General features: G+C 48.7%; 1 protein-coding gene across 1 annotated transcript; it reads left to right on the plus strand.

Moving 5' to 3' along the window:
* The first annotated feature begins 334 nt into the window (after positions 1 to 334).
* On the plus strand, positions 335 to 17,264 carry SLC23A1 (solute carrier family 23 member 1). The gene is made up of 15 exons (XM_014520841.2): positions 335 to 453; positions 2,782 to 2,871; positions 3,589 to 3,699; positions 3,995 to 4,152; positions 4,301 to 4,389; positions 5,952 to 6,019; positions 6,606 to 6,787; positions 8,326 to 8,446; positions 9,356 to 9,512; positions 10,348 to 10,495; positions 11,287 to 11,392; positions 12,701 to 12,830; positions 13,636 to 13,779; positions 14,507 to 14,602; positions 16,181 to 17,264. Exons 1-15 carry the CDS (start codon positions 418 to 420, stop codon positions 16,423 to 16,425), a joined length of 1,881 nt encoding a protein of 626 aa, XP_014376327.1. The 5' UTR covers positions 335 to 417; the 3' UTR covers positions 16,426 to 17,264.
* Positions 17,265 to 17,349: the final 85 nt, after the last annotated feature.

Raw genomic sequence — 17,349 nt, forward strand, 5'->3', positions numbered from 1 at the left:
GGTCCCAACCCCTTGCAGAAAGCTGCTTTGGCTCCACTGCTGCTCCTTATCAGCCTCACACACTTTGGATGAACTGCTTAGGGCAGTTTCTATTCCAGTCTGTTTATGAACTGTCTTTCAGCCAGTCAATTACACTGTAACTCATCTCTCTATAATGTTTTACAACACTGCTGTGAAAAACTGATAAATGTGAGGAGGGGTTGTTCATTTCCTGTGATTCCCAGCATAATTAATGGAGTTAATAGATGATCTTCAAAAACACACCTCTCCTGTATTTCACAATCAGCAGTCAATAGCTCTAGTTATAGATTGACTCCATGAACAATGTCTGATATGTTGACTAAAGTCCTCCACACTACCATAAAAACTTCTCCAGCTCTTCTTTCCGCAGCAATCTCTGCACCACTCAGCAGAAGAATGGGGAAGAGTTCGGAGGATTTACCTCAGACCAAGGTGAACACATTGTCTGCATTTACCATATTCTCGCTTTCTCCCACCATCTGTATCAGTTTCCTTGCTTAGGAGTATTTGATATAACTGCATCTGAAGGAGATGGTAGGTATCTGCGTTGGTTATGAGAAGGGGCTGGTATAAGCAATGGAATAGGAGAATCTGAGAGTGTATGCTGCTGACCCGAGGCAGAAGGTAAAGGCAATTTTAAATGTGATAATTGCAGGAAGACAGATTCCACACAATGTGACCTGTCAGACTGACCCTTAATGCTGGGCTCTGCCCATGGCTTGGTTTGGCTTGGAGGAAGAATGGAAGCCACTCTGCTCCCAATGGGGGAGGTATCCAACCTGCCACTCAGGAGTGGACTGCTGGCCATCACCTAAAACACATGAGGTCCATGCATATGCTGTTGCTGTTGCTAGTTCCCTTCTTTCCTGCTCTTTCCCACCTCCCCTTAGGCCAGCCTTGTCTTTAACACAGCACAGGGAAACCACCCAGCCTCACTTTGTACTTGATCAGCTGCTGCAACTCAGCAAAAGACTTGGAAACTCTTGGGAGATGCTTCAGTAAGGGCACAGGAGAGAAGAGCCATAAGCATCAGGCCCCTTCCCTCACCTCCCCCTGCCAGGGTAAGAATGACAGAAGGAAGAAAAGGATCCAAGGAAGTGAGGGCTTCTGGGTTTTATTCTGAAGTAAATTTGCAAGGAACATGATTTTAGCTTGCAGCGACTGGCAGAGTCCAGGGCCTGATTCTGTTTGGAGCTGAGCATCTGCAGCTTTCACTGAAGATACTGGGTTTTAAAGGCACAGATCTTTCCCCTCAGCCTTTTGTAAGAGTGGGCCCCTGTTGTGAGGGATTTTGAGTGACTCCTTTATAATACACATTAACATTTATTTATGGTCCACTTGCCATGCTGGGGAGGATGTCACAGAAACAAAGCTCTTTAAGTCAAATACTGCTTCTTTTACTGGGTTCCTATGCATGGCTGCACTGCTCAGGGGTGTTCTGAGTAGCTACTCTGTTGTAAGGGGCTTTGAATGTGCTACATGGGAGTGAGGAAGAGGATAATTATTATTTTAACTCTGTTTATATATGTTAGTGAGATGTCTGCAGCAATTCAGTTGTCCTGTTTGTGGCTTCCTTGTTTTGTATCTTTTTATTTCCAAAGTCTGATCTACACCCAGATTTTTGTACCAATTTATCTTTTTTCACTGAGTTGTGATTTTACCAGTATCATTAGATCAGTACAAACCCTAGTGTGGACACAGCTATTCTGCTTTGAAAGTGCCTTATTCTAGTATTGCTCATGTCCTTTCCCACGTAGAGATTGTTATAGTGGAATACAGATATTCATACCAGTGTAACTGTGTGCATATTGAAGCAGAGGGGTTGTACTAAGGTAGGTAAAATGATACAGTGTCTGTATGTAGGGATAAAGCTTGGCCATCTGATATGCTGTGGAGTGATGTAGCATGTTGCAGAGAAGAGACGCTCACTTTGCTCTCCCTCTGAGATGTTCATTTGAGTCTGTCTTGTTTTGCCATTCCCTTTAAATGTAAGTCATGGCTACTTAGGCTGGGACGTGATGCTTGCTCTTGACAAAAGGAACTCAAACCAGTTCTGGGGGCTCCCTCATGCCGGGGTCCTTTTCTAGGGATTCCCTGAGCTTGCTCGACTAGAGCAGCCAACACAATAGGAAGCAGCATCACACGCCCTTTCCAAAGCACTCAGCAGCACTGTCTGTTTCGCATTTGATCTTTTGGTGCTGTTGCTTTCTCTACCGTTTTTGTTGTTGCCTCCAAGGCCCTGCTATGTACTAATGAAACCAACACAGGTCATATAAGCACACAGCAGCTTTCAGTGAGTATAGACTTCATTCATACTACCAGCCAGGTGATCAAACTGGTGAACAGCAGGGATAGTGCAGGGTTAAACACAAATCCAGGGTGCTTTTGTATTCTATAGTTTTTATATGTTAGAAGCACTTAACATCAGCCTGCAGCACTGCCCACGCATCATCAATCATAGCTGGTGCCAACACCTTACAGTTTGCTGATTAATGAACTTATTTAATTAGAGCATTCCTTCATTGCATTCATATCTATTGTACCAGGTTTGGCTGTACCATCCTGCATGCTTTCCTTATCTATCTCAGATGTTCTTGAATGAACTCCAAATGTTTTGATGCATTCTAGTGCTTTCTAAAGATCTCCAGACTTGAAGGTTTTAACTACCTGCTCTTGACCTGCCTTCTGGCCTACAGTTTCCCCATGGAACAGCTTAAATAAATAGTGACTTCCTTTGTTTTACATCTCCCTTGACACCAGAATGGCAACACTCCTTCTGCTCTGAATGACAGGACACCTGAGATCATTGCTGAATATCCATGTGGGAAGGAGACGGTCCCTGAGAACAAGGTGAGGCAAGGGCTCAGCTGAGGGTACCTGGGCCACTACCTTTACCTGAGGGATTAATGCACTGTAAGTTAGGGCTCAGCTAAGATGTAAGCAAGGGGGAAAACATAGCTGCAGTGCCCCAGAAGCAGGCCAAAGACCAGGCTGTGAATCAGCAAATTATGATCTAGCTGTATCTTACTCTTCTCCTCCTGGAGGAAGTGATTTTTGCCAGACCCTTAGATGGTGATAACTGGCAAGCAAGTCCCATAGCCGTCACTTTGTGAGGATATAGCTGAAGTTCTTCTCACTGCCCTCCCTACTTACTTCTTGCTCACCAGTGTGAAAAGGGACAATAAAGCAACAGGCAATGGATCTGGGGACTTTGGAGTGGCAGAGGCTGCTGCCCTAGGTCTTTGTAGGGCCTTTGGAGGAATAGATCCTAAGGCCAGAGAGGTCTGACCTCCTGTATACACAGCACAAGCTCAAGTCCATGCAGACAGAGTTTTGCCCCAGTGTCTGGGGAGCTCAGTACAGCCATCACCTAGAACTGGTTCCTGAGCTGTCACTGACCTGGGATGATTGCTCAGGCTCAGAGGAGACAGGAGAGATTATGCTCCAGAAACCAGTTTGTGGGGGTGTTGCTCAGTGTAAGGAAATTGTAGCACATTTATCTTGGCAAAATCTCCAAGCCCTGCTCTAACTGCCCCAGAGCTAAAATCCTCCTTTCTCCCTTTCCAGCCCCACACAGTGAGCCTGAATCACACAGGGCCAGCCAGGAAGGGGTTTGACATGATCTATAAGATTGAAGATACACCTCCATGGTACCTCTGCATTCTGCTTGGCTTTCAGGTAAGGAAGGCTCTGAGGGGAGGTCTGAGACCCTGCCCCTACAGGTGACTGTGTTTCAGTCTCATTTACTAGGGGACAAAAAATACCTACAGGCTATCACTCCTGCACACAATCTCTGCAAAAGCCCAAGGCACCACTGACATCCTTTAGCCCAGACAAAATGTCCATGGTACCTAGGCAGTCCTCCATACAGAGGCAAACTTTGTTGTAACTGGGAACAGAGGTGAAACTCCACCCTTTTCCCCAGTCCAACCAATAGGCATAACAGGGGGCTTCTTCCCCTTCCCTTCTCCAGCATTACCTGACCTGTTTCAGCGGCACCATAGCTGTCCCGTTTCTCTTGGCTGAGTGCTTGTGCGTGGGGAAGGACCAGTACACTGTCAGCCAGCTAATCGGCACCATCTTCACCTGCGTTGGGATCACGACACTTATCCAGACCACTGTGGGGATCAGGTGGGTTCCCTCCACTCAGCTCAGCTCTTACATCTTACAATTACTCTTAAAGCCTTGTTTTCTATTGAGATGCTGGGAAGGAAACTTAGAAAGAGAGTTAGAAACAGACAGAACTTGCTAATGAAGGTCTTTATTCTTGGTTTTGCAGACTCCCGCTGTTCCAAGCAAGCGCATTAGCCTTCCTGGTTCCTGCCAAATCCATTCTTGCCCTGGAGAAATGGAAATGTCCCCCAGAAGGTAACTCAAGCTTATTTTACTCCACTGCAGTATAATAATGAACTTGACTAAGTTAATGCCTCCTCTGAGGACACCCTTGTAGCCCAGTGTCATATGTCAGGATTACAGACTAGGTTCCACATCCAGCTTCCTAGCTGCTATCACATAGGCAACATGGTCTAGTCCAGTGGTCACCAACCAATGGATCTTGATCCACCAATAGATCTTGGAGCCTCTTGTGGTAGATCTCGGACCCACTTGGAGTCAGTCCGAGGCTGGGGTGGGGGGCTGAGTGCCTGTGTACATGTATGCGTGTGCCCCAGCCCAGCAGGTCAGTCTGTGGGGGAGGGGAGGGAAGGGGCCTAGAGTGAGGCCCCCGCGGTGAGGGACAGTGCTGCAGAGGCAGGAACAGAGGTAAGTTGAGTGGGGTCCCAGCTGGGTGGGATTTACCTGCTGGGGAGGCGCACCCCCAAATAATTTTTTCTCAATCTACCCCCGCTTCCCTTCCCACAGACTTACCTCCTGGGTGGGGGACGGGGGTGGGGAGTGGTGGCAGTGAACGGTACATCTTGGGTTGCTTTTAAATGCCAAAGGTGAACTCCTACTTAAAAAGGTTGGAGACCACTGGTCTAATCAATCGATAGCATGTTGGTCTGGGTATCAGGAAGCCTGGGCTCTTGTCCCAGCTCTCCTACTGAGTTGCTGTGTGATCATGATCAACTTCTCAGGCCTTGATGTGAAAGGTCATGAGGTGTGTAGACAGTGTTTAGCACTTGGTGGGGCTGTAGGTAAAAAAAATGTGTATTATGTAGTCATGCCTTATAAAGGGGCCAAACTGACATGTTTTGAGCCAGAATTTCAGAGGTGCTGGGGATGGCCATTTCTTCCAGATGCGTTCTCTGCACGGAGGATCAGATCCCATAGCACAGGGCACCCTTCAGCTTCCAGGCAAGGTACAAGCATGGGATTGGACTCCCCACTGCATTACTCCAGCTTAACCCAGAATGCACAGGAAGGACACTAGAGTTAATGAGCATAGTGCAGGGTGAATATAGACCATTAGCAACTGCATCTGCCCTGAACCCTCAGGGATGTGGACAACATGGAGATGGTCCAGAGGAGGGCCACCCGCATGATCAGGGGTCAGCACAGCAGGTCCTACAAGGAGAGGCTAAGGGACCTGAACATGTTCAGCCTCCACAAGAGAAGGCTGAGGGGGGATCTAGTGGCCTGTTACAAACTAGTCGGGGGGACCAGCAGGCATTGGGGGAGTCCCTGTTCCCCCGAGCACTACCAGGTGTGACTAGAAATAACGGTCACAAACTGGCAGAGGGTAGATTCAGGCTAGATATCAGGAGGTGCTACTTCACTGCCAAGGCGGCTAGGATCTGGAACCAACTTCCAAGCGATGTGGTGCTGGCTCCTACCCTGGGTCATTTGACCCCAGTCCTCTTTCCTGCCATGGCAGGGGGTCGGACTTGATGATCTGCTCAGGTCTCTTCCGACCCTACCAACTATGAAACTATGAAACTCCTGTTATCCCTGAGCACTGATGCCCCTAAATCCCTCCTTCTATTTTCTAGAGGAGATCTATGGCAACTGGACTTTACCACTGAACACATCTCACATATGGCACCCACGGATGAGAGAAGTAAGCGCCACTCAAGGGCTGCAAGCCCACTCAGGACTCCACACAGGGCAGGGCAGGGCAGTGCAGGGCGGGGCTGGGACTGGGCAACATCCCTAGGAAACTGGCCAGGGCAGTCCTGTGAGCCAAACCACATGGCTTGCTGGCATGGTGGTGCCATCTCCTTATGCACCATGCAGTGCTGGTGTGCAGTTAAGCAGGCCTATGGTCCTCTCCTGCAAGGGAAACCCACCTTTGGGCAGAAAGGCTGTGCTGACCATAGGCACTGCTCCTCTCCCTCAGGAGCCACTAGACTTCTGCAGCTGTGTTCAACATCCCTCACCATGGGCATGGCCTAGAGTTCCTCCTCCTCTAGAGCCTGTTGGCCCTGGCAAAGTGGCTCCAGGCCCATGTGAGGTACACCCTGATGCCTCCACAATCCTACATCCTTAGCCCCCAAACACAGAGCTACACTGATCCTGTGAGGCCTCCAGACTCACGCAGATATTGCCCTTTTCTGTGGCACCAGTATGGGGACTGAAGCCTGATGGCCTGTGATTCCTCAGAGATGAGCATGCTTTAAGAGGCCTTTTTTCCCTTTGCACAATAGATCCAAGGGGCGATCATCGTGTCCAGCCTGGTGGAAGTGGTCATCGGGCTTGTGGGCCTCCCTGGGGCACTGCTCAGCTACATTGGACCCCTCACCGTCACCCCCACTGTCTCCCTCATAGGACTCTCAGTGTTTCAAGCAGCTGGGGATCGTGCCGGATCACACTGGGGCATTGCAGCACTGTACGCATTTAGTTTATTCCACAGGACAAGGAACAGAGAGGATGAGTCTCTAGTTGTCATTGAGGGATACCCTGATACTGCTTCTGTATATCCTTATGGAAAGGTTTTCTATGGGAGTTGTGCAGGTGTATGTCTAAAGGCAAAATTTGGCCCTTGAGCTTGAAGCATAAGCAGCACTAGAAAATATTATTGGGATGGGGCTGGGCGGTGCCCCGGTCTTCCGCTGCCTATGACTTGAAGTGAAACTCCATCCCCAAATGCATTTGTTGATTGCAGAAGGTTTTGCCCTATGGACCCAATCCTGCTCTAGCTGAAGCCATTTCTCGTGACGCACCGTGATCATGAGACTCCCATAATGTATTGTAGCTAGTCAAATGAAGGGGAGATCCTACTGGATTGTATGAATCTAGCTGGGGAGCCTGGCCAGAAGAGAGAACAGGACATGAGGTATCCAAATGGCAACTCTCTTGCAGCAGCTCTGGCTGACACGGAGTAATATCCAGCTGACCAGAGTGAAACAGTTCAGTTCATTTTGACCCAGCCAAATGTTTTGATTCAGGGTGACCTGACCCCAAATAATTTTTCCCCCAAATGGTAAATACTGTGAGTAAAAATCACCATTTTCCCATGAAAAATTGTGATCTGCAGAAATACACATTGGACAGAAAATTCTTGACTGGTTCTGCCCATCACCCAAAGCACTACCCCAGTCTAGTTCCATAGTGAAAAGCAGCTTGGTTCAGCCAACCAAATGCACGAGGTGAACACACAGAACCAGGATCAACCCTCACTATTGGTCTGTGATACGTGCTTTCAGATACACCCCAAAACAAAACCCTCTCTTTAATGAAGCAGAAACAAATAAGGAAGGAGGTCGCTGGTCATCAGAACCTGCCATGCTCTGCAGTCTGTACACTCAGCACCGTGGCCTGTGCGTTCGGCACATCTCATTCATTCTTTAGCCTTCTGAATTATGGAATTTGTACTTGGGTGTCTGAAAAAAAATCATCTTCATAGTAATACATGCAGTTTCAGATTGACCCCCAAAGGAGAATTTTTTCAGGGTTCTTTTCGTGAAATGAAGATGGCAAAAATATTTGTCCCAGGTTGATCCAAAACATTATGTTGTCCCCCTTTAAGGCTTTTTTAACACAGGCCAATTCATAACGTAACAGGTGTTTCAGAATGAAAAGTCAAGTGCCTCATTTTGCCATATTAAATGGGAAAGTTCAGGCTGTTCCAAAATTTTTCCCATTATTTTTCTACTAAAAACTATTTATTAAGTTTGATTTAAATACATGAATAATTTCAGTTGTTTCCCCCCAAGGCATTCTTCAGTAAAGTTCCTATTTTTAGAAAGATTTCTCCTTTCCCTAATCCAACCACATCCATCACTTCACCGCTTCTCCTTTTGACCTAGTCCCAAGGACATGGCTTTGCATGAACCCAATCTTAACTGGTAAACTCCTTTGAGTTCAAACACACTAACTGGCCAGTGGTGTGAGCTTGGGGTCCTAATGAAGTTTTCTTTTTAACAGGTCCATTTTTCTGATCATCTTATTTGCCCAATACCTACGAAATGTAACTATTCGGCTGCCGGGATACAGATGGGGTAAAGGATGTACTTTGTTCAGGATCCAGATCTTCAAAATGTTTCCGGTATGACCAGACTCATTACAAGGGGCTGGCAAAACTTTACCACCCAGAGGGTGGTGTTAAATAATTCCTTCAGTGTATTACCTAGTTCTTGTGGGTCCACATTACTGGCCTAAAAAATCTCTGGCACTGTGGATGGACTAGGGATACAACAAACACGGCCCTTCCTGTTGCACCACCAGGACCCAAGAAAGCAGAACTCCTTAGAGGTGGTGATTAGGCCGGGAGGGAAGGGAGTTATTAATAACACTGGGGAAAGCTCAGAAGACTGGAAGGGTTGCCTGGCCTGCACGTGTCACCACTGCCCTCTACTGGATGGTGAGGGAACTATTCTGCAGTGTGTCATGGGCCTCGTACAGCCAGCTGCCGAAGGGCATGTTGAAGTGACACAGGCCTGTGAATTGTGGATCCAAAGGATCCACACGCTCTCTGTGCCACTGCCATGACCAGAAGTGCAACTGGGGTAGAGCGAAGGGCGCACCAGCCCTGGGTACAGATCCAGAGGGAATGCTAGTATGGTGGCCCCCCAGCAGCCACTGCCAGGCAAAGGGCAGAGAGCTGCTACTAGCCCCAGCCCCAGCAAGACAGCAGGCAAGGAGACAGCCCAGCAGCAGTCACTGTCAATAAGACCCTCCCATGCTTGTCCCCTCTCCCACCCTCTTTCCTCCCTTCCCATGTTGCTCTCAGGTGCTTGGCATAGCACTCCCCTGCCCCCTGCCTCTCCAGGGAGCACAGGGATTTCTATGAAGCCAAGGGGGCCCCACAGCTGTCAGGGTAGGCCTGGATGACATGGTGGCAGGTCTGGCTGTGTCAAAGCAGCTCTGCCATCCACAGCAAATGTCCCCCTGCCTGGGGTGCTGGTACTGAGCAGGCATGGAAGGCAGGTGTTACCTGTGCCTGTCTCCTCCCCAGATCATCCTGGCCATCACGATGGTCTGGCTGCTCTGCTACCTCCTCACGCTGACAAACGTCTTCCCGAGTGAGGCAGACGTGTATGGCTACAAGGCCAGGACTGACGCCAGAGGGGAAATCATGTCGACTGCACCTTGGTTCCGCCTCCCCTATCCATGTGAGTAAGAGCGCTCCTGTCAAGGGGTTTGGAAAAGGGGTGCCCAGGAGTGTACTTAGGTTTCTGTGCCACACATATGCGTGGCTGGGACATGTGCATGTACAGCCCCCACACGCACCCATAAACACACTCCCCTTCTGCACACTCGCTGGTGTGCATTGGACTAAATGCACTGTGTGCCCCCCAGGCAGAGGCAGGAGTAGGACCTCCTGCCCCGACTTAATACCTGCCCCACTGCCCCCTCAGTGTGCTGCTTCCTCCCTCTGCTTTCTATACAGGAGCCTTAGACCAGGGCAGAGAAAGTCCTTTCCCCCCAGTCAGACACTCAGTAACGGGAGAAAGAGGACTCTTGCCTTAATGACCAGCCCCATCTGCTAGAGCGCAGAGCCCTCTTGCACTGTGCTGTGGCATGGTGGGGCAGAAGTGACTCAGAGGGTCGCAAATGCACTGAGGTCAGCACCAGAGTAGGGAAGCTGGCAGCTTGTGGCTGGAGCCCCAGGAGCTGCTGCATGGGTGGTAGCACTGCAGGAGTGGGGAGGAAGGCCGGGTTACTGGTCACCAGGTGGTTCTCCAAAGAGTAACGCTCAGCCCAGAAGCACATCTGTAGTGTGGGTGTGGTAGGGAGGCATTGGATCGAGGGCCTTGCAGCTTCTGTATTTTAGGGATACTTGTGCCATGGTGAACCTCACTGGGAGGATAATGGGAAAACCATCCTGTACCAGTAGTCCTGGCACCTGGGCACACTGAGCTGTGCTGGGTCCTGTCAGGGCACATGGTTTCCAGGGCAGCTCTCAGGCGTGGCAGCTAACCCCTTGTTCTGTTTTGCCATTCCCAGGTCAGTGGGGGGTGCCCACAGTGACAGCTGCGGCCGTGCTGGGAATGTTCAGCGCCACCTTGGCCGGGATTATCGAGTCCATTGGGGACTACTATTCCTGCGCCAGGCTGGCGGGGGCTCCAGCACCACCTGTCCATGCTATTAATAGGTATGGTCCCAGCATCTTGCCTGCCCCTCTAGTCAACAGCAAGCATGCACAGGGGAACCAGAGTCTGCTCCACGGAAGACCAATCACCACTGACAAAGGGCACTGAGAGGAGGCTGAGAAGGGGAAGGGACTTAGGCTGCTTTCATATGTGAGTGCCCAAAATTAGGTGCTCAAATAACCATGGCTTGGATTTCCAAGGCACCAGGCAAATGCATTTCCACTAAGTTCAATAAAGCTGCAGCTGCTCAGCCCCTCAGAACATTTGATGCTGAAAGCTGGATGGAGATATCTGTAAGCATCCAAGTTTGACTGTGTTGGCTGGAACCCCAGTGACCCTGTGTTGAATGAGGGCTGTGACCCCCCCCCCCCACAACCACCATCTCTCAGGGCATTGGTGAGCACTGTGAATGTGCCAGGCCCACACAAGTGCCAGCCGATGGGCAAGTGCACTAGCATACAAAACAACTGTCAGGAGCCCACCCCATCCTTTGTGCTGGACTAGGAAATGCCCTAGCTTAAAGTGGCTACAATGCCAGCCGCTGCAGCAGGCACCATGCTCGCCAGTCATGGAAGGGCAGCATGGAATACACCTCCTCCCAGTGCAGGGGTCTTCTGCTGCAACACACAGTCTCCAGGGGAGAAGCTGGCATTCTTGCTGGGCTCCTGCCACACTGACATACCCAGTCTAGCCCTAAGCAGCATCACACATCTCTGCCATGCAGCAGCAGTGCTGAGAACTGCCAGTACCCTGGAGACTGCATGGAACACTTTGAATGTTTTCTTCTTTTCAGAGGCATTTTCACGGAAGGAGTTTCTTGCATCATTGCTGGGTTGCTGGGAACAGGCAATGGCTCCACCTCCTCCAGCCCCAACATTGGTGTCTTGGGCATCACAAAGGTACTATCCAGGGATCATTGCTTGGACCTTTCCAGGCACTATGCTGCTTTGTATCTGAGCAGTAGTATGTGCAGGGCAGGTGAGTGGGTGGGGGTGTTTCATGGCAGCAGCCTGGAGGTGGTATAGATGCCCTCAGGGACTTCCTCAATACAGCTTGGGCTAGCAGCTGTGGGTGTCACTGCAGGCCATGCCTAACATGGGACTTTTACTGTTAATAGGGAGAAAGCCATGAGGTACAGGAATAGGGAGAGACTTGATGCCTGCTGTGGCGAGCATTGCTGCCCTGCCTCCATGCTTGGGTTGCAAGGTACAGAATCAGGAAGCTGCCAAGCTCCTATTTGAAGATGAAAGTAGCTGAGAAGCGTGAGATGTTGGTGCGGTGTGCAGGGAAGGCAGTGCTGGCAGTCAGGGCAGGGCATGCGGAAGGCCCGTGTTCCTTCCTTGTTCCACCACAGATGTTCTTTGTGATCATGAACCTCAGTTCTCCGTGGGTGCCAAGTGACTCCTGAACACCAGTGTCCTTGGAGGGCTGAAGCTCTAGAAGGGCCAAGTCTCACTAGGGCTTTTCATCCAACGCAGTAGGACATGCTGCTGACAGTAACACTACAGCCAATAGCTCTTACAGAGAATGTCTTCAAGCACCCATCTCTCATTTCATGACAGTGAACAATCCCTCTCTAATTTCTAAAGCTGTACGTAGTGTGGCCAACTTGAGAAAGCACCCAGGGGGCTGGATTCTGTTCTGCCACTGAGCAGAGGTGACCTTTGACAGGTTACTTCATCATTATTCAGTTTACCAGCTCACTATCCTACTGAGCCCTTGCTGATCAACTTCCCATTGGAAGAGAAACCACTGACTGGGAGTTTCTATGTTGTTTGTTAGGGCACTGTGTTTATTTACACTACATACAGAAGTCTTTGAACAGGGGAAGTGGCAGAGAGCATAAAGGCAATCTGCTTTCAGGAATCTCAGCCTAGTTTTCAGGGAGCAACTTTGCCTCAAGAACTGACTATATTTAGAAAGAGTGAGACAAAACTCAAAGAATCTTCCTGGTTTTACCAGCTTTCCCAGACAGAACCTGCATCATGAAACCAGCAATACAGTGTTTCTCTTAAGACTGTACACTAGATTATACTCCAAGAAAAGGAGCTGGTAAAACTATGCATCACTGAACCACCTGGTAACTCATGCCCTAACAGAACTTCTCTCCTCTGTAAACTGACTTGAGATCATGTGAGAATGATGATGATGTTCATGAACAAACATGAAGCAATTTGTCTCACCTTGTTGGTGATGTTCCCATACAGGTGGGCAGCAGAAGAGTGATTCAATATGGAGCTGGTATCATGCTAGTTCTGGGAACCATTGGAAAATTCACAGCTCTGTTTGCCTCACTCCCTGACCCCATCCTCGGAGGGATGTTCTGTACATTATTTGGTAAAATTTCTATAGATTGTTTATATGTTCAATCAGCAGGATCAGTCAGTCCAGAACTGACATTACATTGCCGGACTCTTCCCTTTTTTCCCCTCATACATTCATGTACTATTGGATAAAATGCTGTGGCTTACAAAGCTTGAACAATAAAGCTGAGATCTGCAAAGCTGCTCATGAGACTGGGAGCTCAGTGCCCATCAGAACTGGCTTTGAAGATCTTATCTTCAAGCATTGCCTTTCCTTTGAGCATCAAATCTAGAGAATAATTCCTGCAGCACAACTGCAACTCCATAGGGTCACTGAGGCTGGTGAGGTTGGCAGGGGGAAGCAGAGAGAGGTGTGGTACTTACTTCACACTTCAAATTTATCTTCTCCATTTGTCACCTGATGCTAAGGCTAGGTGCTGCCAATGTCTGCAAGGGAGATTTCAGTCAGCTGTTATACTGTTCCAGCTCAGGGAGGTAACCCTAGGATTTGGCTATTCAAAGACAAATTGGTTTAACTTTATATCAATTTGTTCATTAATTCAGTTAAACCAGTGCAAAGCATTGTGAACAGTTCTTTTAAATCTGGTTTAATACTGAATTAACTTGATTTGAGCAAGGTTTAAATTGAATCAGGAGCATCCGCACAGGTCTTTGGCATCTGTGTGAGTAAAATAGTTTGCTGTTTGGTTATTCCACCTCCACCTGGAATACATGCCTCTTAGCTCAAAAGATGAGCCAGCAATCACAGCAGCCTCTCTCAATGAACTCTGTCCCTACTGTGTTTGCATCCAGGCTGAACTCTGCTTGCACATTCACAGGCATGATCACAGCTGTTGGCCTTTCCAATCTGCAGTTCGTTGACATGAACTCCTCTCGCAATCTTTTTGTTCTGGGATTCGCTATGTTTTTTGGGCTGACACTGCCAAACTACTTGGATTCACACCCCACTGCCATTAACACAGGTATGTCTCCATGGCTGAAAGTCTCCCAAGGTATATGACATGCTCTGTTAGTACTGCATTGAGCGGTCCCCTTTACTGAACTGTTGGTTTGATGGCTTCTATACAGAATGTAGATCCCTAGGATGCCATGTAAACATGTACTAGCAGTGATGATTGAAATCACAGTCCTTAATTGTGACAGCCTGACTTTAGGAATTTCATACAGCTTCCATAGGAACACCCTCAGGCATTTAAGATCTTTGTCATGCTCCATATTAGATCTAAGCCCTAGCTGGACTTTTTCAACATGCAGCTGTTGGTTTCCTCTCCCTTTGCCATGTGCTTGCAACTCCCTGAGGCATTTTGACACAGGCTGGGCTTCATAAATTAGATTTTGTTTTGAAGTACACAGAAAACAAAATATGATCTTCAAACAGGACAATGAGCAATGGGGGTGGGGCTGGGGGTGGTGGAGAGGAAGTAGAGCTGCCACTCTGAAGCAGCTACATTGCCTCAGTCCTGGGATTTGGTGTGGGTGGTGAGCAACTGACTGGGCTGTACTTTGCAGACACACCAGCAATGTACACACCACCATTAAACTTCTTAGACTCAATCAGATAGTTATGCTCCAGTCGCGTGGAGGTTTGTTTCTAGACAACAGCCGGTAATCCCCATTAAACACACCATTCTTACTTTTTAATGATAATAGCATCTAACCTGACAGGTGCACTTGCTCACTGTCTTACAGGTGTGCCTGAAGTGGACCAAATATTAACAGTGCTGTTAACAACAGAAATGTTTGTTGGGGGTAGCATTGCCTTCATACTGGACAACACCATTCCAGGTACAGCTGCTGGAAGATTTTGTGACAAGATATTAAGCCTTTATAATGCACCAATATGTTATGAGTCCACTTCTCATAGAGCATGTTGCCCGTGTTATGATTTCAGGCCTTGCTGAGGAAGTTAAGCCATATTAATTGCTGCTGGCAAATGATCCATCTTCAGCAAGAAGCATGGACTTTTTTAAAACTGTATTTTGAGATGGAGCCATAAAAATCCTCTAAGACAGGGCTGTCCAGCTGGCAGGCCACAGCCAAAGGAGTTAACGAGTGGCCCCCAGGCTCTTATCCAGCCACCACTCCCCCTATTGCTCCCATTGCTGCTGCAGCCAGGGGTCTCTAGGCCAGTAATTCGCAACCACCTTTTTCAAGGGTGTTTGGGGTGCCATGCAATCCTAGTAGTTAGGCATGCAAATTGTTTTTCACATTATAGAATCCTCTCTCATCTGATGTGGTCTTTCTGAGTTCTTTGCAACAGAAAAACTGCTCTATTATTTTTCCGTAGTCAAAAGAGAGCAAAAATTAAGATCCAGCATTTTCTGAGTACCACGACATTAGCAAGGAGTGCCTTAAGTTTCATAGGGTTGAGAACCACTGCTGTAGCCTCTCCCTCCCTCCATTTATGATGCCTGCTCCCAACCCAGGAGACAGCACAGCTGAACACGGAGTGAGAGAACAGAGGTGAGGGCTATCTTTGTGGTGCAAAAGCTAGCTATGCTAGCCACACATACAGGGCAACATAGGGGCCATAGCTCACACTAGTGCAACCCCAAACCACCTAGAAGTTGGATAGCCATGCTTTAAGATGGTTTCTCCAAGTATACAACACTGGCACAATTGGAACTAAATATAAACATTTTGTGACAAAAAGAAAAAACTTTAGAAAGCACTTCAACGAGGTATTCATTATGAATTTAGTTGATCAGTCCCACACATCCCCCCACTGCTGCCCTTTGTGCCCAGTATCAGAGCATAAGTAAGGATCACTAGTGACAATCATAAATGAGCAGAAACATCATTCAACAATACAACCAGCTAACTTACAACGTCTGTCTGCCACAGAAGGTCCGAATGAAACACTGACAGTATTTTTAAAAAGGGCAGGAAGTCTTGAAAACAAGCAACAGATGTTACACTATAAGCTTGTTCCTGCTGTCTTCCCGCATGCAGTTTCATAGTAGATCTTATGCTGGCAAGTACAGTTCATGTTCAGTGATGGCAGGATAATCCAATGCAGGGAACAGACTGCAGGGAAGTTTTCTTCTCCGCTTGTGTAGACTCAGATTAGCCAGGTGAGTTTGCATCCATCAGAAGCATCAGATACTAGCCACTTGAGGGGGCCGGATCCCAGGTGAGAGAGAGCAATGTACTGACACAGTATTGGGTGGGGTGGGAATTGCCTCTCCCCAGAACTGCCCACAAAAATACTTCTAACTTGAAAAGATTAAGTTACTTGCTACCCTACTGTTGTAGGCAGCTCCTCTTCTACTTCTCTTGCTCTACTCTTCTATTGCTCCTCTTCTACTTTAACTGCCAGTCTTGTATGTTAACCTAAACTCTGGGACCTTTACCTCCTCCCAGGGACGGAAGAGGAACGAGGACTGGTGCAGTGGAAGGCAGGAGCGCATGCTGACAGCAGCATGTCTGAAAACCTGAAAAGCTATGACTTCCCATTTGGGATGAATGTGGTAAAAAGGATCCACTGGCTGAAGTATGTGCCAGTGTGTCCAGTTTTCAAAGGATTCAAGTCAAGGACAAAGAATCGTGACACAACGGAAGATGCACAAGACAACACAAACAACTTAGCCGTATGCACGAAGGTCTGAAAGAACTGCATAGAGGGTGGCATGGGCATAACATGGGGACAGGCACTTATTTCAGAGGGCCGCTTAATGAGTTTTGTTGAGCTGTTGAGAGCCACAAGGGTAGCCCTGCCCCTTGACAGGAGCCCCATCCCCTGGTTGCCATCTTGGGACCAGAAGACCTGTCCCCTAGCCCCCAACCTTTGCTGTCAGAAGTCCCTCCCCTTGCCCCCAGAAGCACTGCTTTTGGGAAGAGGGATTTGCCATCTTGGAACCAGAAAAGCCCCCACAAATTCTACACTTAGTGTTTGATTTTATTTTTTTTTTTAAATCAACAATGTATTTTATTTTTAAAAAATATTTGTCCATGTGTGGGTGATTGCATAATACCTCAAAATGAAGTCTTATGCTTGTATAAGAAGGGGTGTGTGTGTGGGGGGGGGAAGGTATGGGCTGTGGGCATATAGCAGTGAGCAGGGCTCCCCCCAGATGTGCACAGGTGCATGTGGGGGAGGGGTGCGGTGTTGGTGGGATGTGTGATTGTGTGGGAGAGGATGTGGTTTGCAGAGGAGTCTGCAGGTATGGTGGGATATGCATTGGAGCTCCCCCACACATTCCCTGCTTGAGCTGGTCAGCATCCACCCCTGCCTGCAACAGCCCAGAGCTCATGTGCCCTATAGCACCTCCCTGCCACTGCCAGAGGCGCACAGCCCCTACCCTGGACTCACCCCCAACAGAGTAGATCAGCCAGAGCCTGGGCACAGCCCCAACCCCAGCCGACCCCTACTCCGCACTGCCTGCCTCTAGTGTATCCTGCTGCCCCTTAGGCATACAGTGGTGCTAGGGCAGCTTCACAGCTCCTTCTGGCTGCTGTCACTGCTGGCCCCAGCCCCATGGTACCGGCGGGGGGCCCCGCCCAGCCCCAACCCCCTGCACACCAGCAGGGAA

This window comes from Alligator sinensis, unplaced genomic scaffold (assembly GCF_000455745.1).
Source record: "Alligator sinensis unplaced genomic scaffold, ASM45574v1 scaffold156_1, whole genome shotgun sequence".
Lineage (NCBI taxonomy): Eukaryota > Metazoa > Chordata > Crocodylia > Alligatoridae > Alligator > Alligator sinensis.